Source organism: Balaenoptera borealis (genome assembly GCF_965194805.1).
Source record: "Balaenoptera borealis genome assembly, chromosome: 9".
Lineage (NCBI taxonomy): Eukaryota > Metazoa > Chordata > Mammalia > Artiodactyla > Balaenopteridae > Balaenoptera > Balaenoptera borealis.
In genome coordinates this window covers 111248622-111271527 of record NC_138873.1, presented here as the reverse complement: position 1 = coordinate 111271527, position 22906 = coordinate 111248622, and the positions used below count along the sequence as shown (strand labels likewise).

The 22906-nt window shown below is 44.3% G+C and overlaps 1 protein-coding gene across 4 annotated transcripts in view; it reads right to left on the bottom strand.

Annotated features, from left to right (window-relative positions):
* The window catches only part of KCNQ5 (potassium voltage-gated channel subfamily Q member 5), a 567647-nt gene that overhangs the window by 41704 nt on the left and 503037 nt on the right, over positions 1 to 22906 (bottom strand). For all 4 annotated transcript variants that reach the window (XM_082405058.1, XM_082405060.1, XM_082405059.1 and 1 more), the window contains one exon: positions 20507 to 20727. In XM_082405058.1, the coding sequence (XP_082261184.1) occupies positions 20507 to 20727 (221 nt within the window). The remainder of the gene's footprint in view (positions 1 to 20506; positions 20728 to 22906) is intronic.

Below are 22906 nucleotides of genomic sequence, written 5' to 3'. Positions count from 1 at the left end.
CACTGGGGGCAGACACCAAAAACAATGGGAGCTACGAACTTGCAGCCTGTGAAAAAGAGACCCCAAACACAGTAAGTTAAGCAAAATAAGAAGACAGAGAAACACATAGCAGATGAAGAAGCAAGGTAAAAACCCACCAGACCAAACAAATGAAGAGGAAATAGGCAGTCGACCTGAAAAATAATTCAGAGTAATGATAGTAAAGATGATCCAAAATCTTGGAAACAGAATGGAGAGAATTCAAGAAACGTTTAACAAGGACCTAGAAGAACTAAAGAGCAAACAAACAATGATGAACAACACAGTAAATGAAATTGAAATTTCTCTAGAAGGAATCAATAACAGAATAACTGAGGCAGAAGAATGGATAAGTGACCTGGAAGATAAAATAGTGGAAATAACTACTGCAGAGCAGGAAAAAAAAAAAGAATGAAAAGAATTGAGAACAGTCTCAGAGACCTCTGGGATAACATTAAATGCACCAACATTCAAATTATAGGGGTCCCAGAAGAAGAAGAGAAAAAGAAAGGGACTGAGAAAATATTTGAAGAGGTTATAGTTGAAAACTTCCCTAAAATGGGAAAGGAAATAGTTAAATCGAAGAAGCGCAGAGAGTCCCATATAGGATAAATCCAAGGAGAAACACGCCAAGACACATATTAATCAAACTATCAAAAACTAAATACAAAGAAAAAATATTAAAAGCAGCAAGGGAAAAGAAACAAATAACATACAAGGGAATTCCCATAAGGTTAACAGCTGATCTTTCAGCAGAAACTCTGCAAGGCAGAAGGGTGTGGCAGGACATATTTAAAGTGATGAAAGGGAAAAACCTACAACCAAGATTACCCAGCAAGGATCTCATTCGGATTCGATGGAGAAATTAAAACCTTTACAGACAAGCAAAAGCTAAGAGAATTCAGTACCACCAAATCAGCTTTACAACAAATGCTAAAGGAACTTCTCTAGGCAGGAAACACAAGAGAAGGAAAAGACCTGCAATAACAAACCCAAAACAACTAAGAAAATGGTAATAGGAACACACATATCGATAACTACCTTAAATATAAATGGATTAAATGCTCCCATCAAAAGACACAGACTGGCTGATGGATACAAAAACAAGACCCATATATATGCTGTCTACAAGAGACCCACTTCAGACCTAGGGACACATACAGATTGAAAGTGAGGGGATGGAAAAAGATATTCCATGCAAATGGAAATCAAAAGAAAGCTGGAGTAGCAATTCTCATATCAGACAAAATAGACTTTAAAATAAAGACTATTACAAGAGAAAAAGAAGGACACTACATAATGATCGAGGGATCAATCCAAGAAGAAGATATAACAATTGTAAATATTTATGCACCCAACACAGGAGCACTTCAATACATAAGGCAAATGCTAACAGCCATAAAAGGGGAAATTGACAGTAACACAATCATAGTAGGGGACTTTAACAGCCCACTTTCACCAATGGACAGATCATCCAAAATGAAAATAAATAAGGAAACACAAGCTTTAAATGATACATTAAACAAGATGGACTTAATTGATATTTATAGGACATTCTATCCAAAAGCAATAGAATACACTTTCTTCTCAAGTGCTCATGGAACATTCTCCAGGATAGATCATATCTTGGGTCACAAATCAAGCCTTGATAAATTTAAGAAAATTGAAATCGTATCAAGTATATTTTCTGACCACAGAACTATGAGATTAGATATCAATTACAGGAAAAATTTTGTAAAAAATACAAACACATGGAGGCCAAACAATACACTACTTAATAATCAAGAGATCACTGAAGAAATCAAAGAGGAAATAAAAAAATACCCAGAAACAATTGACAATGAAAACAGGGTGACCCAAAACCTATGGGATACAGCGAAAGCAGTTCTAAGAGGGAAGTTTATAGCAATACAATTCTACCTCAAGAAACAAGAAACATCTCAAATAAACAACCTAACCTTACATGTTAAGCAATTAGAGAAAGAAGAACAAAAAACCCCCAAAATTAGCAGAAGGAAAGAAATCATAAAGATCAGATCAGAAATAAATGAAAAAGAAATGAAGGAAACGATAGCAAAGATCAATAAAAGTAAAAGCTTGTTCTTTGAGAAGATAAACAAAATTGATAAACCATTAGCCAGAGTCATCAAGAAAAAAAAGGAGAAGACTCAAATCAATAGAATTAGAAATGAAAACGGAGAAGTAACAACTGACACTGCAGAAATACAAACGATCATGAGGGATTACTACAAGCAACTATATGCCAATACAATGGACAACCTGGAAGAAATGGACAAATTCTTAGAAAAGCACAACCTTCTGAGACTGAACCAGAAAGAAACAGAAAATATAAACAGACCAATCACAAGCACTGATATTGAAACTGTGATTAAAAATCTTCCAACAAACAAAAGCCAAGGACCAGATGGCTTCACAGGCGAATTCCATCAAACATTTAGAGAAGAGCTAACACCTATCCTTCTCAAACTCTTCCAAAAGATAGCAGAGGGAGGAACACTCCCAAACTCATTTTATGAGGCCACCATCACCTTGACACCAAAACCAGATGAAGATGTCACAAAGAAAGAAAACTACAGGCCAATATCACTGATGAACATAGATGCAAAAATCCTCAACAAAATACTAGCAAACAGAATCCAACAGCACACTAAAAGGATCATACACCATGATCAAGTGGGGTTTATCCCAGGAATACAACGATTCTTCAATATACACAAGTCAATCAATGTGATAAACCATATTTACAAATTGAAGGAGAAAACCTGTATGATCATCTCAATAGATGCAGAAAAAGCTTTTGACAAAATTCAACACCCATTTATGATAAAAATCCTCCAGAAAGTAGGCAGAGAGGGAACTTACCTCAACATAATAAAGGCCATATATGACAAACGCACAGCCAACATCGTTCTCAATGGTGAAAAACCGAAACCATTTTCACTAAGATCAGGAACAAGACAAGGTTGTGCACTCTCGTCACTATTATCCAACACAGTTTTGGAAGTTTTAGCCACAGCAATCAGAGAAGAAAAAGAAATAAAAGAAATCCAAATAGGAAAAGAAGAATAAAGCTGTCACTGTTTGCAGATGACATGATACTATACATAGAGAATCCTAAAGATGGTACCAGAAAACTACTAGAGCTAATCAATGAATTCGGTAAAGTAGCAGGATACAAAATTAATGCACAGAAATCTCTTGCATTTCTATACACTAATGATGAAAAATCTGAAAGAGAAATTAAGGAAACACTCCCATTTACCACTGCAACAAAAAGAATAAAATACCTAGGAATAAATCTACCTATGGAGACAAAAGACCTGTATGCAGAAAACTATAAGACACTGATGAAAGAAAGCAAAGATGATACAAACAGATGGAGAGATAAACCATGTTCTTGGATTGGAAGAATCAACATTGTGAAAATGACTATACAATCCAAAGCAATCTACAGATTCAACGCAATCCCTATCAAACTACCAATGCTATATTTCACAGGACTAGAACAAAAAATTTCACAATTTGTATGGAAACACAAAAGACCCCGAATAGCCAAAGCAATCTTGAGAAAGAAAAACGTATCTGGAGGAATCAGGCTCCTGGACTCCAGACTATACTACAAAGCTACAGTATAAGACAGTATGGTACTGACACAAAAACAGAAATATAGATCAACGGAACAGGATAGAAAGCCCAGAGGTAAACCCACACACATATGGTCACCTTATTTTTGATAAAAGAGGCAAGCATATACAATGGAGAAAAGACAGCCTCTTCAATAAGTGGTGCTGGGAAAACTGGACAGCTACATGTAAAAGAATGAAATTAGAACACTCCCTAACACCATACCCAAAAATAAACTCAAAATGGATTAAAGACCTAAATGTAAGGCCAGACACTATCAAAGTCTTAGAGGAAAACTTAGGCAGAACACTCTATGACATAAATCACAGCAAGATCCTTTTTGACCCACCTCTTAGAGAAATGGAAATAAAAACAAAAATAAACATATGGGACCTAATGAAACGTAAAAGCTTTTGCACAGCAAAGGAAACCATAAACAAGACGAAAAGACAACCCTCAGAATGGGAGACAATATTTGCAAACAAAGCAACTGACAAGGAATTAATCTCCAAATTACATAAGCAGGTCCTGCAGCTCAATATCAAAAAAACAAAGAACCCAATCCAAAAATGGGCAGAAGACCTAAACAGACATTTCTCCAAAGAAGATATACAGATTGCCAACAAACACATGAAAGGATGCTCAACATCACTAATCATTAGAGAAATACAAGTCAAAACTACAATGTGGTATCACCTCACACCAGTCAGAATGACCATCATCAAAAAATCTATAAACAATAAATGCTGGAGAGGGTGTGGAGAAAAGAGAACCCTCTTGCACTGTTGGTGGGAATGTAAGTTGATACAGCCACTATGGAGAACAGTATGGTGGTTCCTTAAAAAACTAATAATAGAACTACCATACGACCTAGCAATCCCACTAGTGGGCCTATACCCTGAGAAAAGCATAATTCAAAAAGAGTCATGTACCACACAATGTTCATTGCAGCTCTATTTACAATAGCCAGGACATGGAAGCAACCAAAGTGTCCATCAACAGATGCATGGATAAAGAAGATGTGGCACATATATACAATGGAATATTACTCAGCCATAAAAAGAAACGAAATTGAGTTATTTGTAGTGAGGTGGATGGACCTAGAGTCTGTCACACAGAGTGAAGTAAGTTAGAAAGAGAAAAACAAATACTGTATGCTAACACATATATATGGAATCTAAAAAAAAAAAAAAAGTTTATGAAGAACCTAGGGGCAGGACAGGAATAAAGAAACAGACATGGAGAATGGAATTGAGGACACTGGGAAGGGGAAGGGTAAGCTGGGACGAAGTGAGAGAGTGGTATGGACTTATATACACTACCAAATGTAAAATAGCTAGCTAGTGGGAAGCAGCCGCATAGCACAGGGAGATCAGTGCTTTGTGACCACCTAGAGGGGTGGGATAGGGAGGGTGGGAGGGAGACGCTAGAGGGAGGAGATATGGGGATATATGTACATGTATAGCTGATTCACTTTGTTATACAGCAGAAACTAACACACCATTGTAAAGCAATTATACTGCAATAAAGATGTTAAAAAATAAAAATAAAATAAAAAAAGAAAATGCCTAGTCAACTCCCGTCGTATATTAGGTGCTAACAACATTGTCTTCCCTGCCTTTCCTTCTGAGGCTCTGGAAGTGAAGGAAACCATGGGGAGAAACACAAAGCAATCATCCATCGACACCGTGTCCACAGAACCAACTGCACATAATAAGAGTGAGTAAGCTAAAGTGGCGGGTGTGGGTTGGGACAGTGGAGTCCCCACTTCACGTTAGGCCGTCCCCATGATTTGCTGTGACCCTCAGGATGCAGTGGCTGTCACTCTGTGAGCACTTGAAGCAAGGCCTCAGCAGACCTTGCAGGTTCCGCTTCTACTCTTTTAACAGAGAAGAACAAGCTTGACTCCATACTGGATCTGCTTCTTTTACTTTAACCTTTGTATTCTACTACTTTTGCTTCCAGTTAGGAATGTTGCCTCTAGCCTGAAATATACAGAATAGCCCATTCTCAAGGCTCTGACCTTTAAGGGTATGACACCTTTACATTCATATAGAGATAACAAAGTTGCAGAACAGAGAATAACATTTGTCTTGTTCGAGGTTTACAGGAACATTGTGACCCGACCTACACGGACAGCTGCAAGAGCAAAGGATGCTACACAAAGAAGTTTGCAACAAGTAACCACGCCCTTCCCTCACCTGGCCTTTAAAGATGCTTTGCTGAAACCCTTTAGGGAGTTCGGGGGTTTTTTGGGGCACGAGCCACCTGTTCTTCTTGCTCGGCCCTGCAATAAACCTTTCTCTGCTCCAAACGCCGACGTTTCGGTATTGTTTGGCCTCACCGTGCGTCAGGCACACGGACTTGCATTCGGTAACACTCTCTTAGGAACCTACCACCACGAGAATCTGCCCGACCTGCTGGAGTCTGGGAGACTGCATGGAGTGGAGATGGGTTCGCCCAGCAGCTGGTCACAGGTGTACAGGTGAGTCCAGCCAAGGCCCGAAGCACTGCCAACAGAAGTGCAGGCTGAAAAAGGGTTGCTGTTTTAAGCCACTAAATCTGGGGGGAGGGGACAGCTTTGTCTGAACAGATAACTGAGACAAATACAAGACAACGTGAGGTCATGACTTTTTTCAACCAAAACACAAAAGGATGGGAACACAGGTTCAGTTTGGGGAAAGCTTATTCACTGGCTCCGACACAGTGATGTAGTACACCAGTTGCTACTGCATAAGTTTAATGAAAGATGGAAATCCCTCACCAGGCGGAATCCAGGGTTTCATGTGCCAATGAATCTTTGCGACTAGAGGTACAGGGGTTAACTTTCCCCAGGCGATATTCTTCTGAGCTTTCTATATTTTCAGAGTTTAGGAAGTGTTGTTATGCATTGTACATGGAAACAGGGGAAAGAGATGGCAAGAGAAGGAAAGCTGGGAAAAATCAGACGTTGAAAATAAAAGGAATTTAGAACAATTTGAGCTTCAGACTGCAGATAACAGAAAGCAAAGCCTGGGTAACTCGGCTTTTTCCTGGGTCAGCCATTGAAAGGATCCTGGCCTTTTTTTCTTCTTTCTTTCTTTCTTTCTTTTTTACCCAGTAGAACACTCCATGAGAGCAATTAAATATAACTTAAAAATTGTGTCCTATTGGTTTCTCTTTGTGGAACAGAGAACTAAGTGTGCCTTTGAAGGAAATAGCTTGAAATATATGAATGAAAAATCACCATGCAGCTGTAAAGTGCTCCCCTTATATAGGGGCTAAATTCTGTGCTTTGTGTAATAGCTGACTTTGTGCTTATTTTGTGGAAAGCGTGAAGGCTGCACGGTGAGGAAGATGCCTCCCCGCTCCCCGGGGCCAATCAACACGGTCACTGGGGTGGGGCTGGTGGTAAAGCTTACAGACAAATGGGTCATGTCTACTCACCTGGCCCCTTTAGTGCCGGAAAAATGCTGGCCCTGCGCAGTCCCCCCACATTCGGTGACTTGAATGGGAACCCACCAGTTGAAGGGAATTCACCGTCCTGTGAAGGCTCCACTCTGGAGCGCTCACGTGCACACACACACGCACACACACACACACACACGTCAAGGTAGGCGGGGCACAGAGGACACACTTCTCAGGAGATTCAGGGCTGCAGCCGATAGTAGAAGGGAAGAGACAAAGTGGGGCTCGTGAGAGGTAAGAGGCCACGCAAAGCACCTTTCTCTGCATCGAGGGAGATGAGGGCAGGTCAGAACAGCGTCCCTCAGCCGGTCCTCCCCTCCCTCCTCTACTTTTCAGGGAGGATAAGAGGTGATGGTTAAGGAGCAGTTACAGAACCCGGGCTCAGAAGATCTCTCTGGGGGTGCCTGGCTTGACCTCCTCGGGGCCTGGGGTCCCGGAGTGTTGATGATCCAGGTTCGGGGTGAAGGCGCCCAGGGATGGACTCTCCCACTGGTGTGGGGTCTCTCATTGCTAGACTGTCCTGATACTGAGCTAAAAGCTGGTGTTCACACTGGGTTCTTGTGCCGCTCTCTGAAGTGACCAAGAACATCTCTTCAAGCTCTTGAAGCAGCTAAAGGCGGGCCACACATTATAAAAGAAAGAGCTCTGGGGTAGAGGTTAGCACACTTTGGTTTTCCTCCTGACTAGCTGGCTTCCTGCTTCCTCATGTCCTTTTATTTCTTGTCACACTAATCAAATGCTCGATATGACTTTTGAAAGGCTGCACTAAGACTGGAACACAAAAGTCTAGCTGTCATGTGATCAAGGCTGACCAGGAGGTGCCGGGGTTTTTCTGAAATATAATACATAGGATTCTGGACGTGACATGGTTAGACTGGAGACCCCAAGCCCAAATGCCTCTAGAGGGAGGCAGGTAATGGAGACGACTGAAAGGGTTGGGGAGCTGGTGGTTGGGGCTCCTGGAAAGACAGCAGGCAGTGGTGGAAACCTGTCACTTAAAAGACCTGCCAGTACAATGGCATCTGTGTAGCTAGCCATTGAGACGGTCCCCAGTGAGTCCACTTCCAGGTACCCACCGCTCTGTGCAGTCCCCTTTACATGGTCCCAGGGTTGGTCTGTGTGACCCTGAGGTCACACAGGAGGAGGTGATGAGATGTTAGGCTATAAAGGACTGCAGCAGAGGTAGAGACAAGGACATGACCTCACCTCTTCTTACGAAAACACCAAAATCACAACTAACTGCTGGACAGCCATCGCCAAAAAAACCGCTGGAACATACTAAAAGAGATATCCTACATCCAATGACAAAGAAGAAGCCACAACGAGACAGTAGGAGGGGCGCAATCACAATTAAATCAAATCCCATATCCTCTGGGTGGGTGACCCACAAACTGGAAAATAATTATACCGCAGAAGTTCTCCCACAAGAGTGAAAGTTCTGAGGCCCTAGCCTGGGGGTCTGGCAATGGGAGGAGGAGCCCCCAGGGAATCTGGGTTTGAAGGCCAGTGGGGTTTGATCGCAGGAATTCCACAGGACTGGGGGAAACAGGAACTACACCCTTGGAGGGCACATACAAGGTCTTGTGTGCACCAGGACCCAGGGAAAAAAAGTGGTGACCTCATAATGGCCTGGGCAAGACCTACCTATTGGTATTGGAGGGTCTCCTGCGGAGGCTGGGGGCAGCTGTGGCTCACCGTGGGGACAAAGACACTGGCAGCAGCGGTTCTGGGAAGCACTCACTGGCGTGAGCCCTCCTGAAGGCCACCATTTTCTCCCCAAGACCTGGCCCCACCCAACAGCCTGTAGGCTCCAGCGCTGGGACGCCTCAGGCCAAACAACCAACAGGGCGGAACGCAGCCCCACCCAACAGCAGATGGGCTGCTTAAAGTCTTCCTGAGCCCACAGCAGCCTGCTAAACAAACCCCTTGACACGGCCCTGCCTGCCAGAGGGACAAGACCCAGCTCCAACCACCAGTGGGCAGGCACCACTCCCTCCCACCAGGAAGCCTGCACAAGCCTCTTAGACAGCCTCACTCACCAGGGAGCAGACAGCAGAAGGAAGAAGAACTACAACCCTGCAGCCTGTGGAAGGGAAACTGCAATCACAGGAAGTTAGCCAAAACGAGATGGCAGAGGAATAGTTCCCAGATGAAGGAACAAGATAAAACCCCAGAAGAACAATTAAGTGAAGTGGATATAGGCAGTCTTCCCAAAAAAAGAATTCACAGTAATGTTGGTAATGATGATCAAGATCTTGGAAAAAGAATGGAGGCAAAGATCGAGAAGATACGAGAAATGTTTAACAAAGACCTAGAAGAACTAAAGAACAAACAGAGATGAATAATACAATAACTTAAATGAAAAATACATGAGAAGGAATCAATAGCAGAGTAACTGAGGCAGACGAATGCATAAGTGAGCTGGAAGACAGAATGGTGGAAATCACTGCCATGGAACAGGGCAAAGAAAAAAGAATGAAAAGAAATGAGGTCTAAGAGACCTCTAGGACAACGTTAAATGCACCAACATTTGCATTGCAGGGGCCCCAGAGGGAGAAGAGAGAGAGAAAGGACCTGAGAAAATATTTGAAGAGATAATAGCTGAAAACTTCCCTAACATGGGAAAGGAAGTAGTTACCCAAGTCCAGGAAGCACAGAGAGTCCCAGGCAGGATAAACCCAAGGAGAAACACGCTGAGACACATAGTCATCAAACTGACAAAAATTAAAGACAAAGGAAAAATATTAAGAGCAACAAGGGAAAAGCAACAAATAACACACAAGGGAATTCCCATAAGGTTATCAGCTGACTTCTCAGCAGAAACTCTGCAAGCCAGAAGGGAGTGGCAGGATATATTTAAAGTGATGAAAGGGAAAAACCTACAACCAAGATTACTCTACCCAGCAAGGATCTCACTCAGATTCGATGGAGAAATCAAAAGCTTTACACACAAGCAAAAGCTAAGAGAATTCAGCATCACCGAACCAGCTTTGCAACAAATGCTAAAGGAACTTCTCTAGGCAGAAAAGAGAAGGCCACAACTAGAAACAAGAAAATTACAAATGGAAATGCTCGCTGGTAAAGGCAAACATACAATAAAGGTAGGAAATCATCCACACACAAATATGATATCAAAACCAGCAATCATGAGAAGAGGGAAGTACAAATGCAGGATATTGGAAATGCATTTGAAATTAAAAGACCAGCAACTCAAAACAACCTTGTTTATATATAGACTGCTATATCAAAACCTCATGGTAAGGGCAAACCAAAAATCTACAATAGATACATACACACAAATAGAAAAAGCAATCCAAATACCATTCTAAAGTTAGTCAGCAAATCACAAGAGAAGAGAACAAAAGAGGAATGGAAGAAAAAAGACCTACAAAAACAAATCCAAAACAATTAACAAAATGGCAATAAGAACATACATATTGATAATTACCTTAAATGTAAATGGATTAAATACCCCAACCAAAAGATATAGACTGGCTGAATGGATACAAAAACAAGACCCATATATATGCTGTCTACAAGAGAACCACTTCAGATCTAGAGACACACACAGACCGAAAGTGAAGGGATGGAAAAAGGCATTCCATGCAAATGGAAATCAAAAGTAAGCTGGAGTAGCAATACTCATATCAGACAAAGTAGACTTTAAAGACTGCCACAAGAGACAAAGAAGGATACTACATAATGATCAAGGGATCAATCCAAGAAGAAGATATAACAATTTTAAATATATATGCACCCAGCGTAGGAGCACCTCAATACATAAGGCAAATACTAACAGCCATGAAAGGGGAAATCGACAGTAACACAATAATAGTGGGGGACTTTAACACTCCACTTACACCAATGGACAGATCATCCAGACAGAAAATCAACAAGGAAACACAGGCCTTAAATGACACATTAGACCAGATGGACTTAATTGATATTTATAGAGCATTCCATCTAAAAGAAGAATACACATTCTTCTCAAGTGCACATGGAACATTCTCCAGGATGGATCACATGCTAGGCCACAAAGTGAGCCTCAGTAAATTTAAGAAAAGAAATCATATCAAGCATCTTTTCTGACCACAACACTATGAGATTAGAAATCAGCTACAAGAAAAAAACTGTAAAAAACACAAACACATTGAGGCTAAACAGCCAATGGATCGCTGACGAAAAAAAAGAGGAAATCAAAAATTACCTAGAGATGGATGGACCTAGAGTCTGTCATACAGAGTGAAGTAAGTCAGAAAAACAAATACCGTATGCTAACACATATATATGGAATCTAAGAAAAAAAAAAAGGTCATGAAGAACCTAGGGGCAAGATGGGAATAAAGACACAGACCTACTAGAGAATGGACTTGAGGACGTGGGGAGGGGGAAGGGTAAGCTGGGACAAAGTGAGAGAGTGGCATGGACATATATACACTACCAAATGTAAAATAGATGGTTACTGGGAAGCAACCGCATAGCACAGGGAGATTAGCTTGGTGCTTTGTGACCACCTAGAGGGGTGGGATAGGGAGGGTGGGAGGGAGGGAGATGCAAGAGGGAAGAGATATGGGAACATATGTATATGTATAACTGATTCACTTTGTTATAAAGCAGAAACTAACACACCATTGTAAAGCAATTATACTCCAATAAAGATGTTAAAAAAAAACAAACTTAAATTATATTAATATACACGTAAATAAATTTTATAAAAAAAAATTACCTAGAGAGAAATGAAAATGAAAGCACGATGATCCAAGACCTATGGGACACAGCAAAAACAGTTCTAAGAGGGAAGTTTATAGCAAACAATCTTACCTCAGGAAAGAAGAAAAATCTCAAATAAACAACCTAACCTTACACCTAAAGCAACTAGAGAAAGAAGAACAAAACCCCAAGTTAGTAGAAGGAAAGAAATCATAAAGATCAGAGCAGAAATAAATGAAACAGAGATGAAGCAAACAATAGAAAAGATCAACGAAACTAAAAGCTGGTTCTTTGAAAAGACGGCAGCCTCTGTCTTGGGTACTCTCTCCCTTTCTCGAGTGTGTACTGTCTCTGCGGCCGCACCTCAAGAGGATGTCCAGGAAATGAATGAAGGGGCCGATGTGAGGAGGGAATGAGACCTGCCAGCAAGTGCTGCGGTGGGCTGAGAATGGACCCTCCCCACCCCCACCCTGCTGAGCCTTGAGATGACATTGGGCCCAGCGAGAGCCTGACTCTGAGCCAGAATCACCCAGCCAAGTCACTGCAGGACTCTTGACCTCAGAGACTGTGAGAGTGCAAGTGTCCATAAGTAACAGATAACTAATACAGCATTCCAATTCATTTTAAAGCACCCACGTACACATGCACATACACTTTGCTGTGCTGGAGAAACAAAATTCAGAGTTCCAATTTACACAACCCTGCAATTCTCAATAAAACCTGGATCCGCAGAAGGTGGAAAGACATGGCTTAAGGTTGTACTCAGAGGTCACCTGGCAGCTTAGATTCTGCCGGAAGAAAGGAGGTAGAATCCATTCAAAACTCAGATCTAAAGCAGGGAGCTATTTTTTCCCCACCACGAGAAACCAAACATCATTTTCCCTATCACTGTAGGGTGACAACAAACATTGGGGAAGAACCTAGAGAAATCTGGACAGAAATCTTGTTCTGTGATACAGAGTACTTGGATTAGAACAGAAAGCCAGGGCAATCTCCAGTTCAATCAAAATAGAAACGCATTTCCCCACTTATTAAAAACCGGGAACAGGCATTTCACAAAAGTATTGGAAAAAGCAACCATTTACCAGAAATACGATAAATACTTAGTCTCTTACAGTCTATAACCAGAGATGGAAAGGTCTCTTCTCCCCAACTACCCCCCCCATAGGGATAAGAACCCTGGGACACAAGAGCAGATGCTGGGGGACAGGAAGAGGGCAGGACACTCAGGAAAGAAGAAGGATCCGTCCCTGGTTGAATAAACGGGGAACCCGGACAACTAAGGAGAAAAGAAACCCGTGGACAGGAATTGAGGTGATTCCTCCAGGTAATGCTTTTCACCAGTTACCTTGGTGAAGGATGGAAAGTGTGTTTCAGATTCCTACTAAATACCCTCCAGGCTTTTGCACAGAATTATGCCAACAGTTAAGTTGGGCATAGACTGGACTTGTAATTTCCAGACTTTAGACCCAGTCATTCTCAGGAAATCCTTTTGCTCTGGTGTGAAAGAAAACCCTCAGGCTTTGCTCCAGGTGGAACTCAGAGGAGTGGGTGAGCTCCCCAGTCAGGGGTCCCTTCCAGGGTCCAGCTGAAGCCCTGAGGGAACACAAGCCTTCACAAGAACTAAATCTGTCAGCATGACGCAGAGTGAGCATCAGGTAATTTCAGAAAGCGCCAGGAAGTATCACGTATTGTGGAAAACGATAATCAGAGTCTGGGTGAAGCTGGATCAACAGAGCAGGAAGTCAGGAAAAACGCTACGTGCAGTGCTATGCTTGGCATTTTGCGGAAACACCAAAATTGTCAACTGGGGAGACTGAGAAAAACACGAGGGAAGCAGATGCCATTGGAAGAGAAGCGCAGAAGAGGACCAGCACCAGATGAAAGGGCCGTGTGTACGGATGGGTGAAATATAAAATGCTGGTAGCTTGTGATTTCTGCTGCTTGGAGGAGAATACCCCGTTGTGGGTACAGGAGGCTGTTAGTTGAGGCTGGTTGCAAAACCACTGCACTAAAATGCTTCCCTTTCGCCAGTGTTCCCGTTGATCTTCTACTGACAATCTCAAACAAGATGTTTACGAGACGGTGGGCCGGGGACCCAGAGGACAGAGGTTAAAGAAGAGAGGAAGGGGATGGACGTTCTACCTTCAAGAGGAGTTGAGGGTTCCGGCATCCTGGGCTGTGCATTTCTTCTCTTTTGCTAATTTCAGGTGAGACCCAGTCGGCTGTCACTCACCTAAAGGGAAGATGGGGTGCCAGGCAAGCAGCCTGAGGCGTGGGGCGTCTGGGGCGTTGAAGAGGTGCTGAGGAAGGCGGCTGCCCCAGTATTCTCTGTCTGGTGGTGGTGGGGATAGGAAACCCACAATCTGGGCCGACTGCATGTGAGGACAGATTGTATTATCTAAATCCAAATTCATTTATTTTCCCCTAGGTTTTCCTTTACCCGCTTTGTCCTTCTTTTGAAATACAAGGAGTTAGGCCAGTCTGCGGTCACGGTCTCATGGAGATTAGGTGATGAAAGAAAGGAGGAAAAAAAGAAAAGATAATGATAAACAAGAAATAAACCAAAAACATGTCTCAATCTGGCTTTTAGACACTCAGAGGAACAGAAATGACATGTGGACAGAATATCTGGGAGGAAGCACGTTTAAGGGCATTCTTCCCCGCCGCCTTCACGACAAAGCAGGAAAGATTTCTTGGCTGTGTCAGACACCACTGGAGGTTTTCTCCCAAGAGCCGATCCCCAAACACAGACCCTCACATCTCTCCAGCCACAGCCCCTGCCCTGTCCCTTGACCTACTCGCTGTGGAGGAGTCTGGCCGCAGACCAGGTGCCGGATGCCGACTGACAACTCCGGCGCCCGCTCTCCTCACCAGTGGTCATTTCAGGCGTGAGACCCAGTTCTGCCACGTAAGACGTGAGTGGACCGTTTTCCTCACAACCTAGGGCGCTCCCCCCTTTGCCTCTCAAAGCGCCGTGTGTGGGGAAGATGCTCGTAGACATCCGGCTGCCAGCCTGGAGGAAGCAGCACACAGAGCACAGCTGGGCAGAGCGAAAGGAGAGAGCCGAGAGCAGGAGAGCCAGGGCGCCTGCCTCCTGGCTGGGAGCTGTCCTGCCTCCGACCTTCTCTTCACGTCGTGTGGATGACACATTTCATTACTGGTTAAGGTAGTGGAGCCTGCTTCTCTTGTGCCCCGCGGCCAAAGGCACCCTAGCGGGTACCCTGGCTGGAGGAGAAAGGCAAAGAAGAGAAGTGAAGAGAGAAGAGCTCCTGGCAGCGCCTGGAACAAGGGGACGGGCCTCAGGGACCCCCACGATCGGTAGGCATTTCGCCTCTTCGCCCCCCAGCCTCTGCTCGGGGACCCCTGCACCCAAGGCTGGCAGCCTTTCTCATGAACGTAGAGCAGCCAGCCCGAGCCCTGAGGGCTTCCCACAAGAACCGATGCGTTTCCCTTGAGCAGCAACAATGTTACACATGTTGAGACGTGCACGTTATAGGCAGTATTCGAGACAGATTTTTTTTTTTTACGCTCTACAGGGTGGAGCCACCTCCAGCTACTGCCTTATCTCTGTCGAGATTTTCGTGCTCTTTGATGCAACTCTGAAAGGCATTCCCAGTACAGCAGGGTCCGTCACGAAAGCCTCTTTGACAGCAAACTAACTAGTCACCAGAAAGCTCGGCTTGCCCCGAGCTCTCTCTAATTGCATCCTTTGGGCTCTGCTGTCTGGCATTCCTCGGACCTGCTTCTGCCACGTTGCATGTGCTCGTCTGTGCTGACAGCTGTCCATCCCCTGATACCGCCTTCTGTATCTGGAAACAGACCTCAGATGGCCTCACGGTCTGCCTCCCTCCTTGGGTAACAGACGCAGGCCAGATGGCTGTGATCCTGAGCCTCTGCCAGGTACTTGATTGACACAGAGACGGGTCATCTAAAGGCTGTTTCCCAATTTGCCGAACCTGCCACTCTTTGAAGATGATGCAGTTCAGAGGTTGGGAGAAGGAGGGGTGGGCCAGCGGCAAAGTCGAATGGTTTCTGAGGGGAATCTGGCCAACTGAAGATGGAAGAGCAACAGTGCGAAGAAGGAGAAATGAAAGATGCTTAAAGGGAAACCGATACGACATCTGAGGGCACAGCTCTGAACGTGTCCTACAGGAGGGCTGGGAAATCAGACGGTCTGGGTGTGCACCGAGGCTCCCCTGCTCACGGCTCTTAGATTTGGGCAGCTCTCAGCTCCCTCATTCACAACATGGGGATCATGACTTTCCTCCCTCATAGGGTTATCAGAAGAATGAAATGAAATCATCAAAGTAAAGCACTCAGAACAGTGCCAGACAATAAATGTTACTTTCATCATTATTATTCTTGTATATTAAAATACAAATATTTTTAAGCCACCTAATTTATTTTTATTGTATTTTTAAAATGAAAATTGTACATATTTAAAGTGTACACCATGATGACGATATACATATATAGTGAAATGAAATTGTGGTATAAATTATACAATGGTGTATTACTCATCCTTAAAAAAGAAAGATATCCTGCCATTTGCAACAAGATGGATGAACGTGGAGGCCATTATGCCAACTGAAATAAGCCAGACACAGAAGGACACAAAATGCATGATCACACACTCATTATATATGGCATCTAAAAAAGTCATATCCTACCTAAATTTTGAGATTGTATGAAGAGGCTTAAATACTATTGATTGACTAATGGAACATTTCTATCTCTTATTATTAGATTTATAAACTAAAAATACTATTCATATCATATTGGTCAAAATCAGTTTGCTATGGCAACACCACCCTAGTCCCTTACAGTTTACTTTCTTCCTTTTGCTTTTTGTAAATTTCTGGTGACAACATCTGCCTGTTACTTTCCACTTCTCCCGTACACATGGATGTGGAATTTAAAACTGTGTCCTTTAAAATGTAGCATGTAAATTTCATCAAAAATGATAGCAAATAAAAACAACATGGAATATTTAATAACCTTTTGTAAGAGTCATTAAATTATAACAATAATACCATCTGCAGTAAAGAGTATCAGATTTGGGAAGAATTATTAAAATTTACAGATTAACCTTAAATTTCTTTTGTTTTCCTATTATGGTGTCTTTTAGTTAACAGGCCCATTATTTTCCAAATGTAAGTTAGTTATTAACCTCAAGGCCAGTCTGAATTTCTATTTTTCTTTCTGCTATTCATCCACTCTCCCTGAGCTGTTAACGGGCATTGAAATGCCTAAAATATGTAAAGGGAAAACAGAAGTAGAAAAAAAAAGAGCCCCAGAAGTGAATGAGCAAATAGATCCAGAATAATTGGGAGTTGGATGCAGTATTATATATTATTTTCTATGGGTAATAAGTGGATTTTAGAAATACTTAAAACATATAGAGGCACTATAAATAAAAATGTATAAATTGAAGTCTACATTTATTTGATAGCTACTTCAGTTTTTTTTTCTATAAAAAGTGAATTTCTGTTTTCCCAAGATCTAACCATGAGGTAAATCAGAGGTCAAGGTTCTGGGCTACTGTACAGAGCAAGGAGTCAGGAGTCATGGTCTCTTGCGGGTGGGCGGCCAGCAAAGCTACTTCAACAGGACAGCAGTCGGCCTCCTGTCACCTGGGGGACTCAGAACCAATTCAGACAGGCATCAACCAGGGAAAAGCAATTCCCTTCTAACCAAAGAGAACTGCACTTGTACGAGATGATGCAGAAAATGCATGGTAGGAGACCTTTGCAGTTTGTGGTCTGGAAGAGAACAGGACTTCTGTTTCTATTTGTCTGACCCCTGAGACATCTTTGCAGTAACTGAAAATAGTGTGATGGATACTGCTGACTCTAGGGGTCTGTGAAAAATGCTTCCCCTCTGGCCAAACATACAAGTAGAATTCATTTTCCATATTCAGAATCTGGATTCTCTGACTTTTATATTTAGGTGTGCTCAGCCAACCGTAAGGACTTCACAGCACGGAAGCGATGCTTTCTGAAGCCCACGTTGGAAGGGTAAGGACCCGCTGTGGCAATACATGCGTTTCCAGTGCGTGTGGACCCAGGGCGAGGGTTGGAGCTGTGTGCACCCCCGGGGATGCTGTGCTGTGAGTTTGCAGGGGCTCCGGTATGGGCTGAACGGCATTCCGACAAATTCCATGTGCTGAAGTCCCGGCCCTCAGTCCCTGAGAATTCAGAGACAGGGTCTTGAAAGAGATGATGAAGTTAAAATGAGGTCATCTGAGTGGGTTCTAATCCAATATGACTGGTGTCCTTATAAGAGGAGGAAATCTGGACACAGACATGCACAGAGGGAAGAAGAAGTGGAGACACAGGGAGAAGGTGGCCGTCTATGACCCAAGGAGATCTCAGACTTGTAGCCTCTGAAACTGTGAGAAAATAAGTTTCTGTTGTTTAAGCCACCCAGTCTGTGGTACTTTGTTACGGCAGCCCTGGAGCCTAATACAGTTCTATTCGTAGTAGGAGCTGTCAAACCTCATTAGACAGTCCACGTCTACCCTCGGTGAAGGCTGGTCCCCGGCACCGAGACCAGGAGGAACGCCACCTAAGGAGAGGGGTTTGGTGGCCACCAGTTAGGCCAAGGGCCCCCAGAGTGAGGGAGAGGAAAAGGGCAGTGTCTGAGAGGAGGACCCGATTTTTTAATAGAAAGTCCTCTTCTGCCTTTTTATCACAAAAGCTTTACATGTTCATTGTAGAAATAATAGGAAATACAGATGAACAACATGAAGAAACAAAATATAACTCTGATCTTACCTCTTGCAGGTAACTGTTCATTCATTGTTATAAATCTTTCCAGAACTTTTAGTATAAATATATGAATTTACACACACATCCACACACAGCCAAAATGGAATAATTTACTGTTTGTGATCCTTCTTCTATTTCAATAATTTTAGACTTATAGCATCTTTTCTAACGTCTGCTACTTCATTATATCGACTGTATCCTAGAAATGGAATTGGTGGGTGGGAGGCGTCCAAGCTTAGGCAGATGTAAAGGCTCTTGATATCTGTTGCCAACTTGCCTTCCAGAAATCATGTGTCCATTTATATTCGGCAAGTCTATTTTGAGGGCTACACAAGCCGTGTAACTGCTAACTCTTGACTCAGCTGTTCATGGGCTTTCAGCCAATTCCTAGGGAGGAGGAGGAGTGCGGAGACCAGAGGACACTGAGATCTGTGCCGCCAGTGACTCGGGACACTCGGGGGCTTGGTGTAGGGCCGGGAGGGGTGGCCGGTGCTGGGGGGAGCACTTCCCACCCTAGCACAGCGGCAGGAGGAGGGCACCTGGCGGGTCAAGTGTGCAGCCCAGACGGCAGCTGCGAGCTCCACCAGGAGGGCCTGTGCCGGGTCAGCCGCTGGGCGCTGCTGGAAGAGCCCGTCGTTCCTGGATGTGCAGGGTGGGAAGTGTGAGGAGGGAACTCGGGGGCTTCCCTGAGAGTGGGGGGCGGCCCCACGAGCTCTGAATGGGCCGGGAGGGCCGGGGGCTGAGGGAGCCTGAGGTCACTGTGGGCCCCCGGGTTGTTAATTTTATCCCGCTGCCTGGGAGAACGCAGGTTCTGCTCGGGAGTGGGCACAGCGGGGCTGACAGCCTTTGCGGGCTTTTACGCATTAATGGAAGATGCGATTTGATTTTGGTTCTTTGCCCAGGATGAGAGATCCTGGGGGGTGTTCTTAAAAGGAAAGCCAAGCTAATCTTAAATGAAAAACAACAAAATGTTTTACTTCATAAACATTGAAATTATACGGCACTCAATAAAACGTGTTGGCAAGTAAGCTTCTGCCACAAAATATGATAAATAAAAAAATAGGTTGGGGCTTCCCTGGTGGCGCAGTGGTTGAAGAATCTGCCTGCCAATGCAGGGGACACGGGTTCGAGCCCTGGTCTGGGAGGATCCCACGTGCCGCGGAGCAACTGGGCCCGTGAGCCACAACTACTGAGCCTGCGCGTCTGGAGCCTGTGCTCCGCAACAAGAGAGACCGCGACAGTGAGAGGCCCGTGCACCGCGATGAAGAGTGACCCCCAATTGCCCCAACTAGAGAAAGCCCCTGCACAGAAACGAAGACCCAACACAGCCATAAATAAATTAATGAATTAATTTTAAAAAAATAGGTTAATGCCTCTCAGGAGAAGAACCTGAATTCCACTTATCATTAGATAAGAACTTTCAATGAGAATCTCTCGAGCAAAGATGAGCAATGGTCTCTGATTTAGGGGAGAACAGAGCCTCGCAGAAAAGGAACAGCATCCTGACTGGGTCCAGAAAGGCTCCGGCCCCTTCTCCCTGTGTCTCAAGGTTCCCGAGCACCTGGCCACGTTCGGGCCTTTGCAGGTCAGACACGTCCTGTGCGTCCGAAGCACAGTCCTGTTGACCTGATACGGACCTCGCCTGAGAAATAACAATATGCTGGAGATATGAGTGAAGAATTAACAACACTGTGTCTGACTTCCCTGAAATGCAGATCTAGCTGTCAAAGTTGCTTCCAAAGGTAAACTTCTGTACACTCGCCCACAGCAGGGAATAAATTTCCAAGAAAACAAACAAACAGTTCTCCCCCTGGGGTTGTCTCCTCCTCTCTGCGATTGGCACCGGGGAGAATTAACCACTCATCATGTCGAGCGTACAGTGAAACGGTTACGGAGAAAAGGCACGGGCTTACCATCTGCCACCGGCTTGGGCTGGGAGCTCTTGAGCCGCAGCGAGGGCCGGAAGCGGGTGCGGTCGTTGAAGCTCCAGCTCTTCTGCACTTTGGTGGGGCTGCCCTCGGCGGTGATGTCCGTGCTGGGGGACCGCCTGTCGCCCAGCGAGGCCTGCCTGCTCTTGACGCTCTGGCCCCGTGGGCTCGCCATGCGCACGCGCTCCTTGAAGCTGAGCTTCTGGCTGCGGGCGGAGCACAGGGCAGCGTTAGCGCGTTTCGGGCAGTGCCGTCCACCCACGTGGGTAAATGCTCGGATGGAACTGCATACGACCACGTACTTCAATACACAGAATGTTCTTAGCAAGTAGGGGCACAGCGATACAGTTTTCCCTTATTGCAAATTTGAGCTTTATTGAACCTCTCTGTTTGCATTCAAGTCCGTCTCATTCCACAGTTTTGCACACCCTTCCTGGATTCAACGAAGCCTGAGACCAAGCACAGCGGTTTGTGCACAATGACACTGGAAAGACCAGAGAACTGGTTTGGTGTTCGCCTTAGAAACAGATTTTAGATTTAACCTCAACTTTTGAGACCTAAGAAAAAGGTTTTTTTTTGTTTTTTTGGGGGGGGAGCCTATCTCTTTGTAATTTCTAAAACATCTCTACAGGAAAATGGGGATGACAGTTACACGTGCACATGTATCTACAGGCTGCATGCATTTTACACTCCAGGCAAGATTACGATTTCCAGATCCATGCAGTCTCAGAGCGGCTGGCGGCACTGCAGACAACATTAAACATACAACACTTAGCACCACGTTCATTCTGGGGAGACAAAAACCACACGAGGTAGAACGAACACAGCTTATAATGAACGCGATGACTGATTGATGGAATGAGATGCTGTGTTCACCAACAGTTTCCTGATATTCGACAGGTTATTGATTTGCTGTGGCAGCTCCTGGTAAATTGTATTTGTTCACGTTCACTTCTCAGACGCCAGCTAGGCCTGAACTGAGGTCAGTTGATCAAGGAAGTGTTAACAAGGCAGCAAAACCCAGAGTGCCAGTCCGGGCCCTCCTGAGCACGAGTTGGGTGTGAAGGGCCGGGAAGGGCAGGCTGCAATCAGAGACCTGGGTTTGGAGGCCTCGCCTCTAACTTGGAGATAAAAATAGCAACATAGCTGAGGGACTTTTGTGGGCATCAGGTGAACTGTATGAAGCTTTGTGGACCCATTTTGTTTGTGTTCTTGTTCATTTATAAACTACTGTGCTATTCATTAGAAAGTGATGCCATGGGGGGAGGGATAAATTGGGATATTAACATACACACGCTATTATATGTGGAGCCCTACATCAAGGACACCCTACATCAAGGACACAGGACAAAAACTCCAGAATTAACCGAGCCCCCATAACAACTGTTGCCACGGTCTCTCCTAATCTAAACTGGACAGCCCCCCAACTCCATATTAGGCAAAATATTCACCATGTAGTAACCTTGTATCCTCCTGACCCATCACCTAATGCCATCCTGCCAGCAGGAATTTCCTTTGTCTTGAGGCTATAAAGGTTGGCTACTAGCCCACAAAGGGGGTTGGCTCTCCCTGGTCCATCAGGAAGTCGGCCTGCTGGATTCGCAGCGCCCCTCACCAACTCTGCTCTTTGTTCTAAATAAACTCACAATCTTCTAAAATACCTCATGTGTGGAAATTCTTTTTCCAACCTGTGCTTGGACCACAACACTATATATGAAATAGATAGCTAATAAGAACCTACTGTATAGCACAGGGAACTCTACTCAATACTCTGTAATAACCTCTATCGGAAAAGAATCTAAAAGAGTGGATATATATATATGTATAACTGATTCACTTTGCTGTACACCTGAAACTAACACAACATCGCAAATCAACTATACTCCAATAAGAATTTTAAAAAATGCATTTCTATTTTTATGCAAAAAAAAAGTGATGTTGTTATGGAGTGAGGGGCCCAGGGTTCTCCAGGCCTGAAGCAGCGGACAGGAAGGGTCCGAGGCCCACGGTCTGGCTGCAGCCTTTGTGGGACATGGAGGCAGCCTTCTCACAGATACGGATTATCCGAGACCAGGTGGAGGCCCTTTCTTTTCCGCTTTCCGCCACATCCACTGTCCCCAGCTGCAGTGTGCAAACAGCAGATGTGTTTAGTGGCTCTGTGCTGTGTAGGTAACAAGAACAGTAACATTGATTCCTCCATGCCTAGTTGCTCAACAAATGATGTTCTAAAAAGACACCACGTTGTGTGTGTGTTTATGAGAGAACACATCAGACAATGAACTGTGCTGGTCAGCAGGTCCTGGTGATGATAAACACTCTGGCCATGCAGCTGACAGCTCCGATCCCAAGGGCAGACACAGCTGAGCGGCCGGACTGAAGGCACAT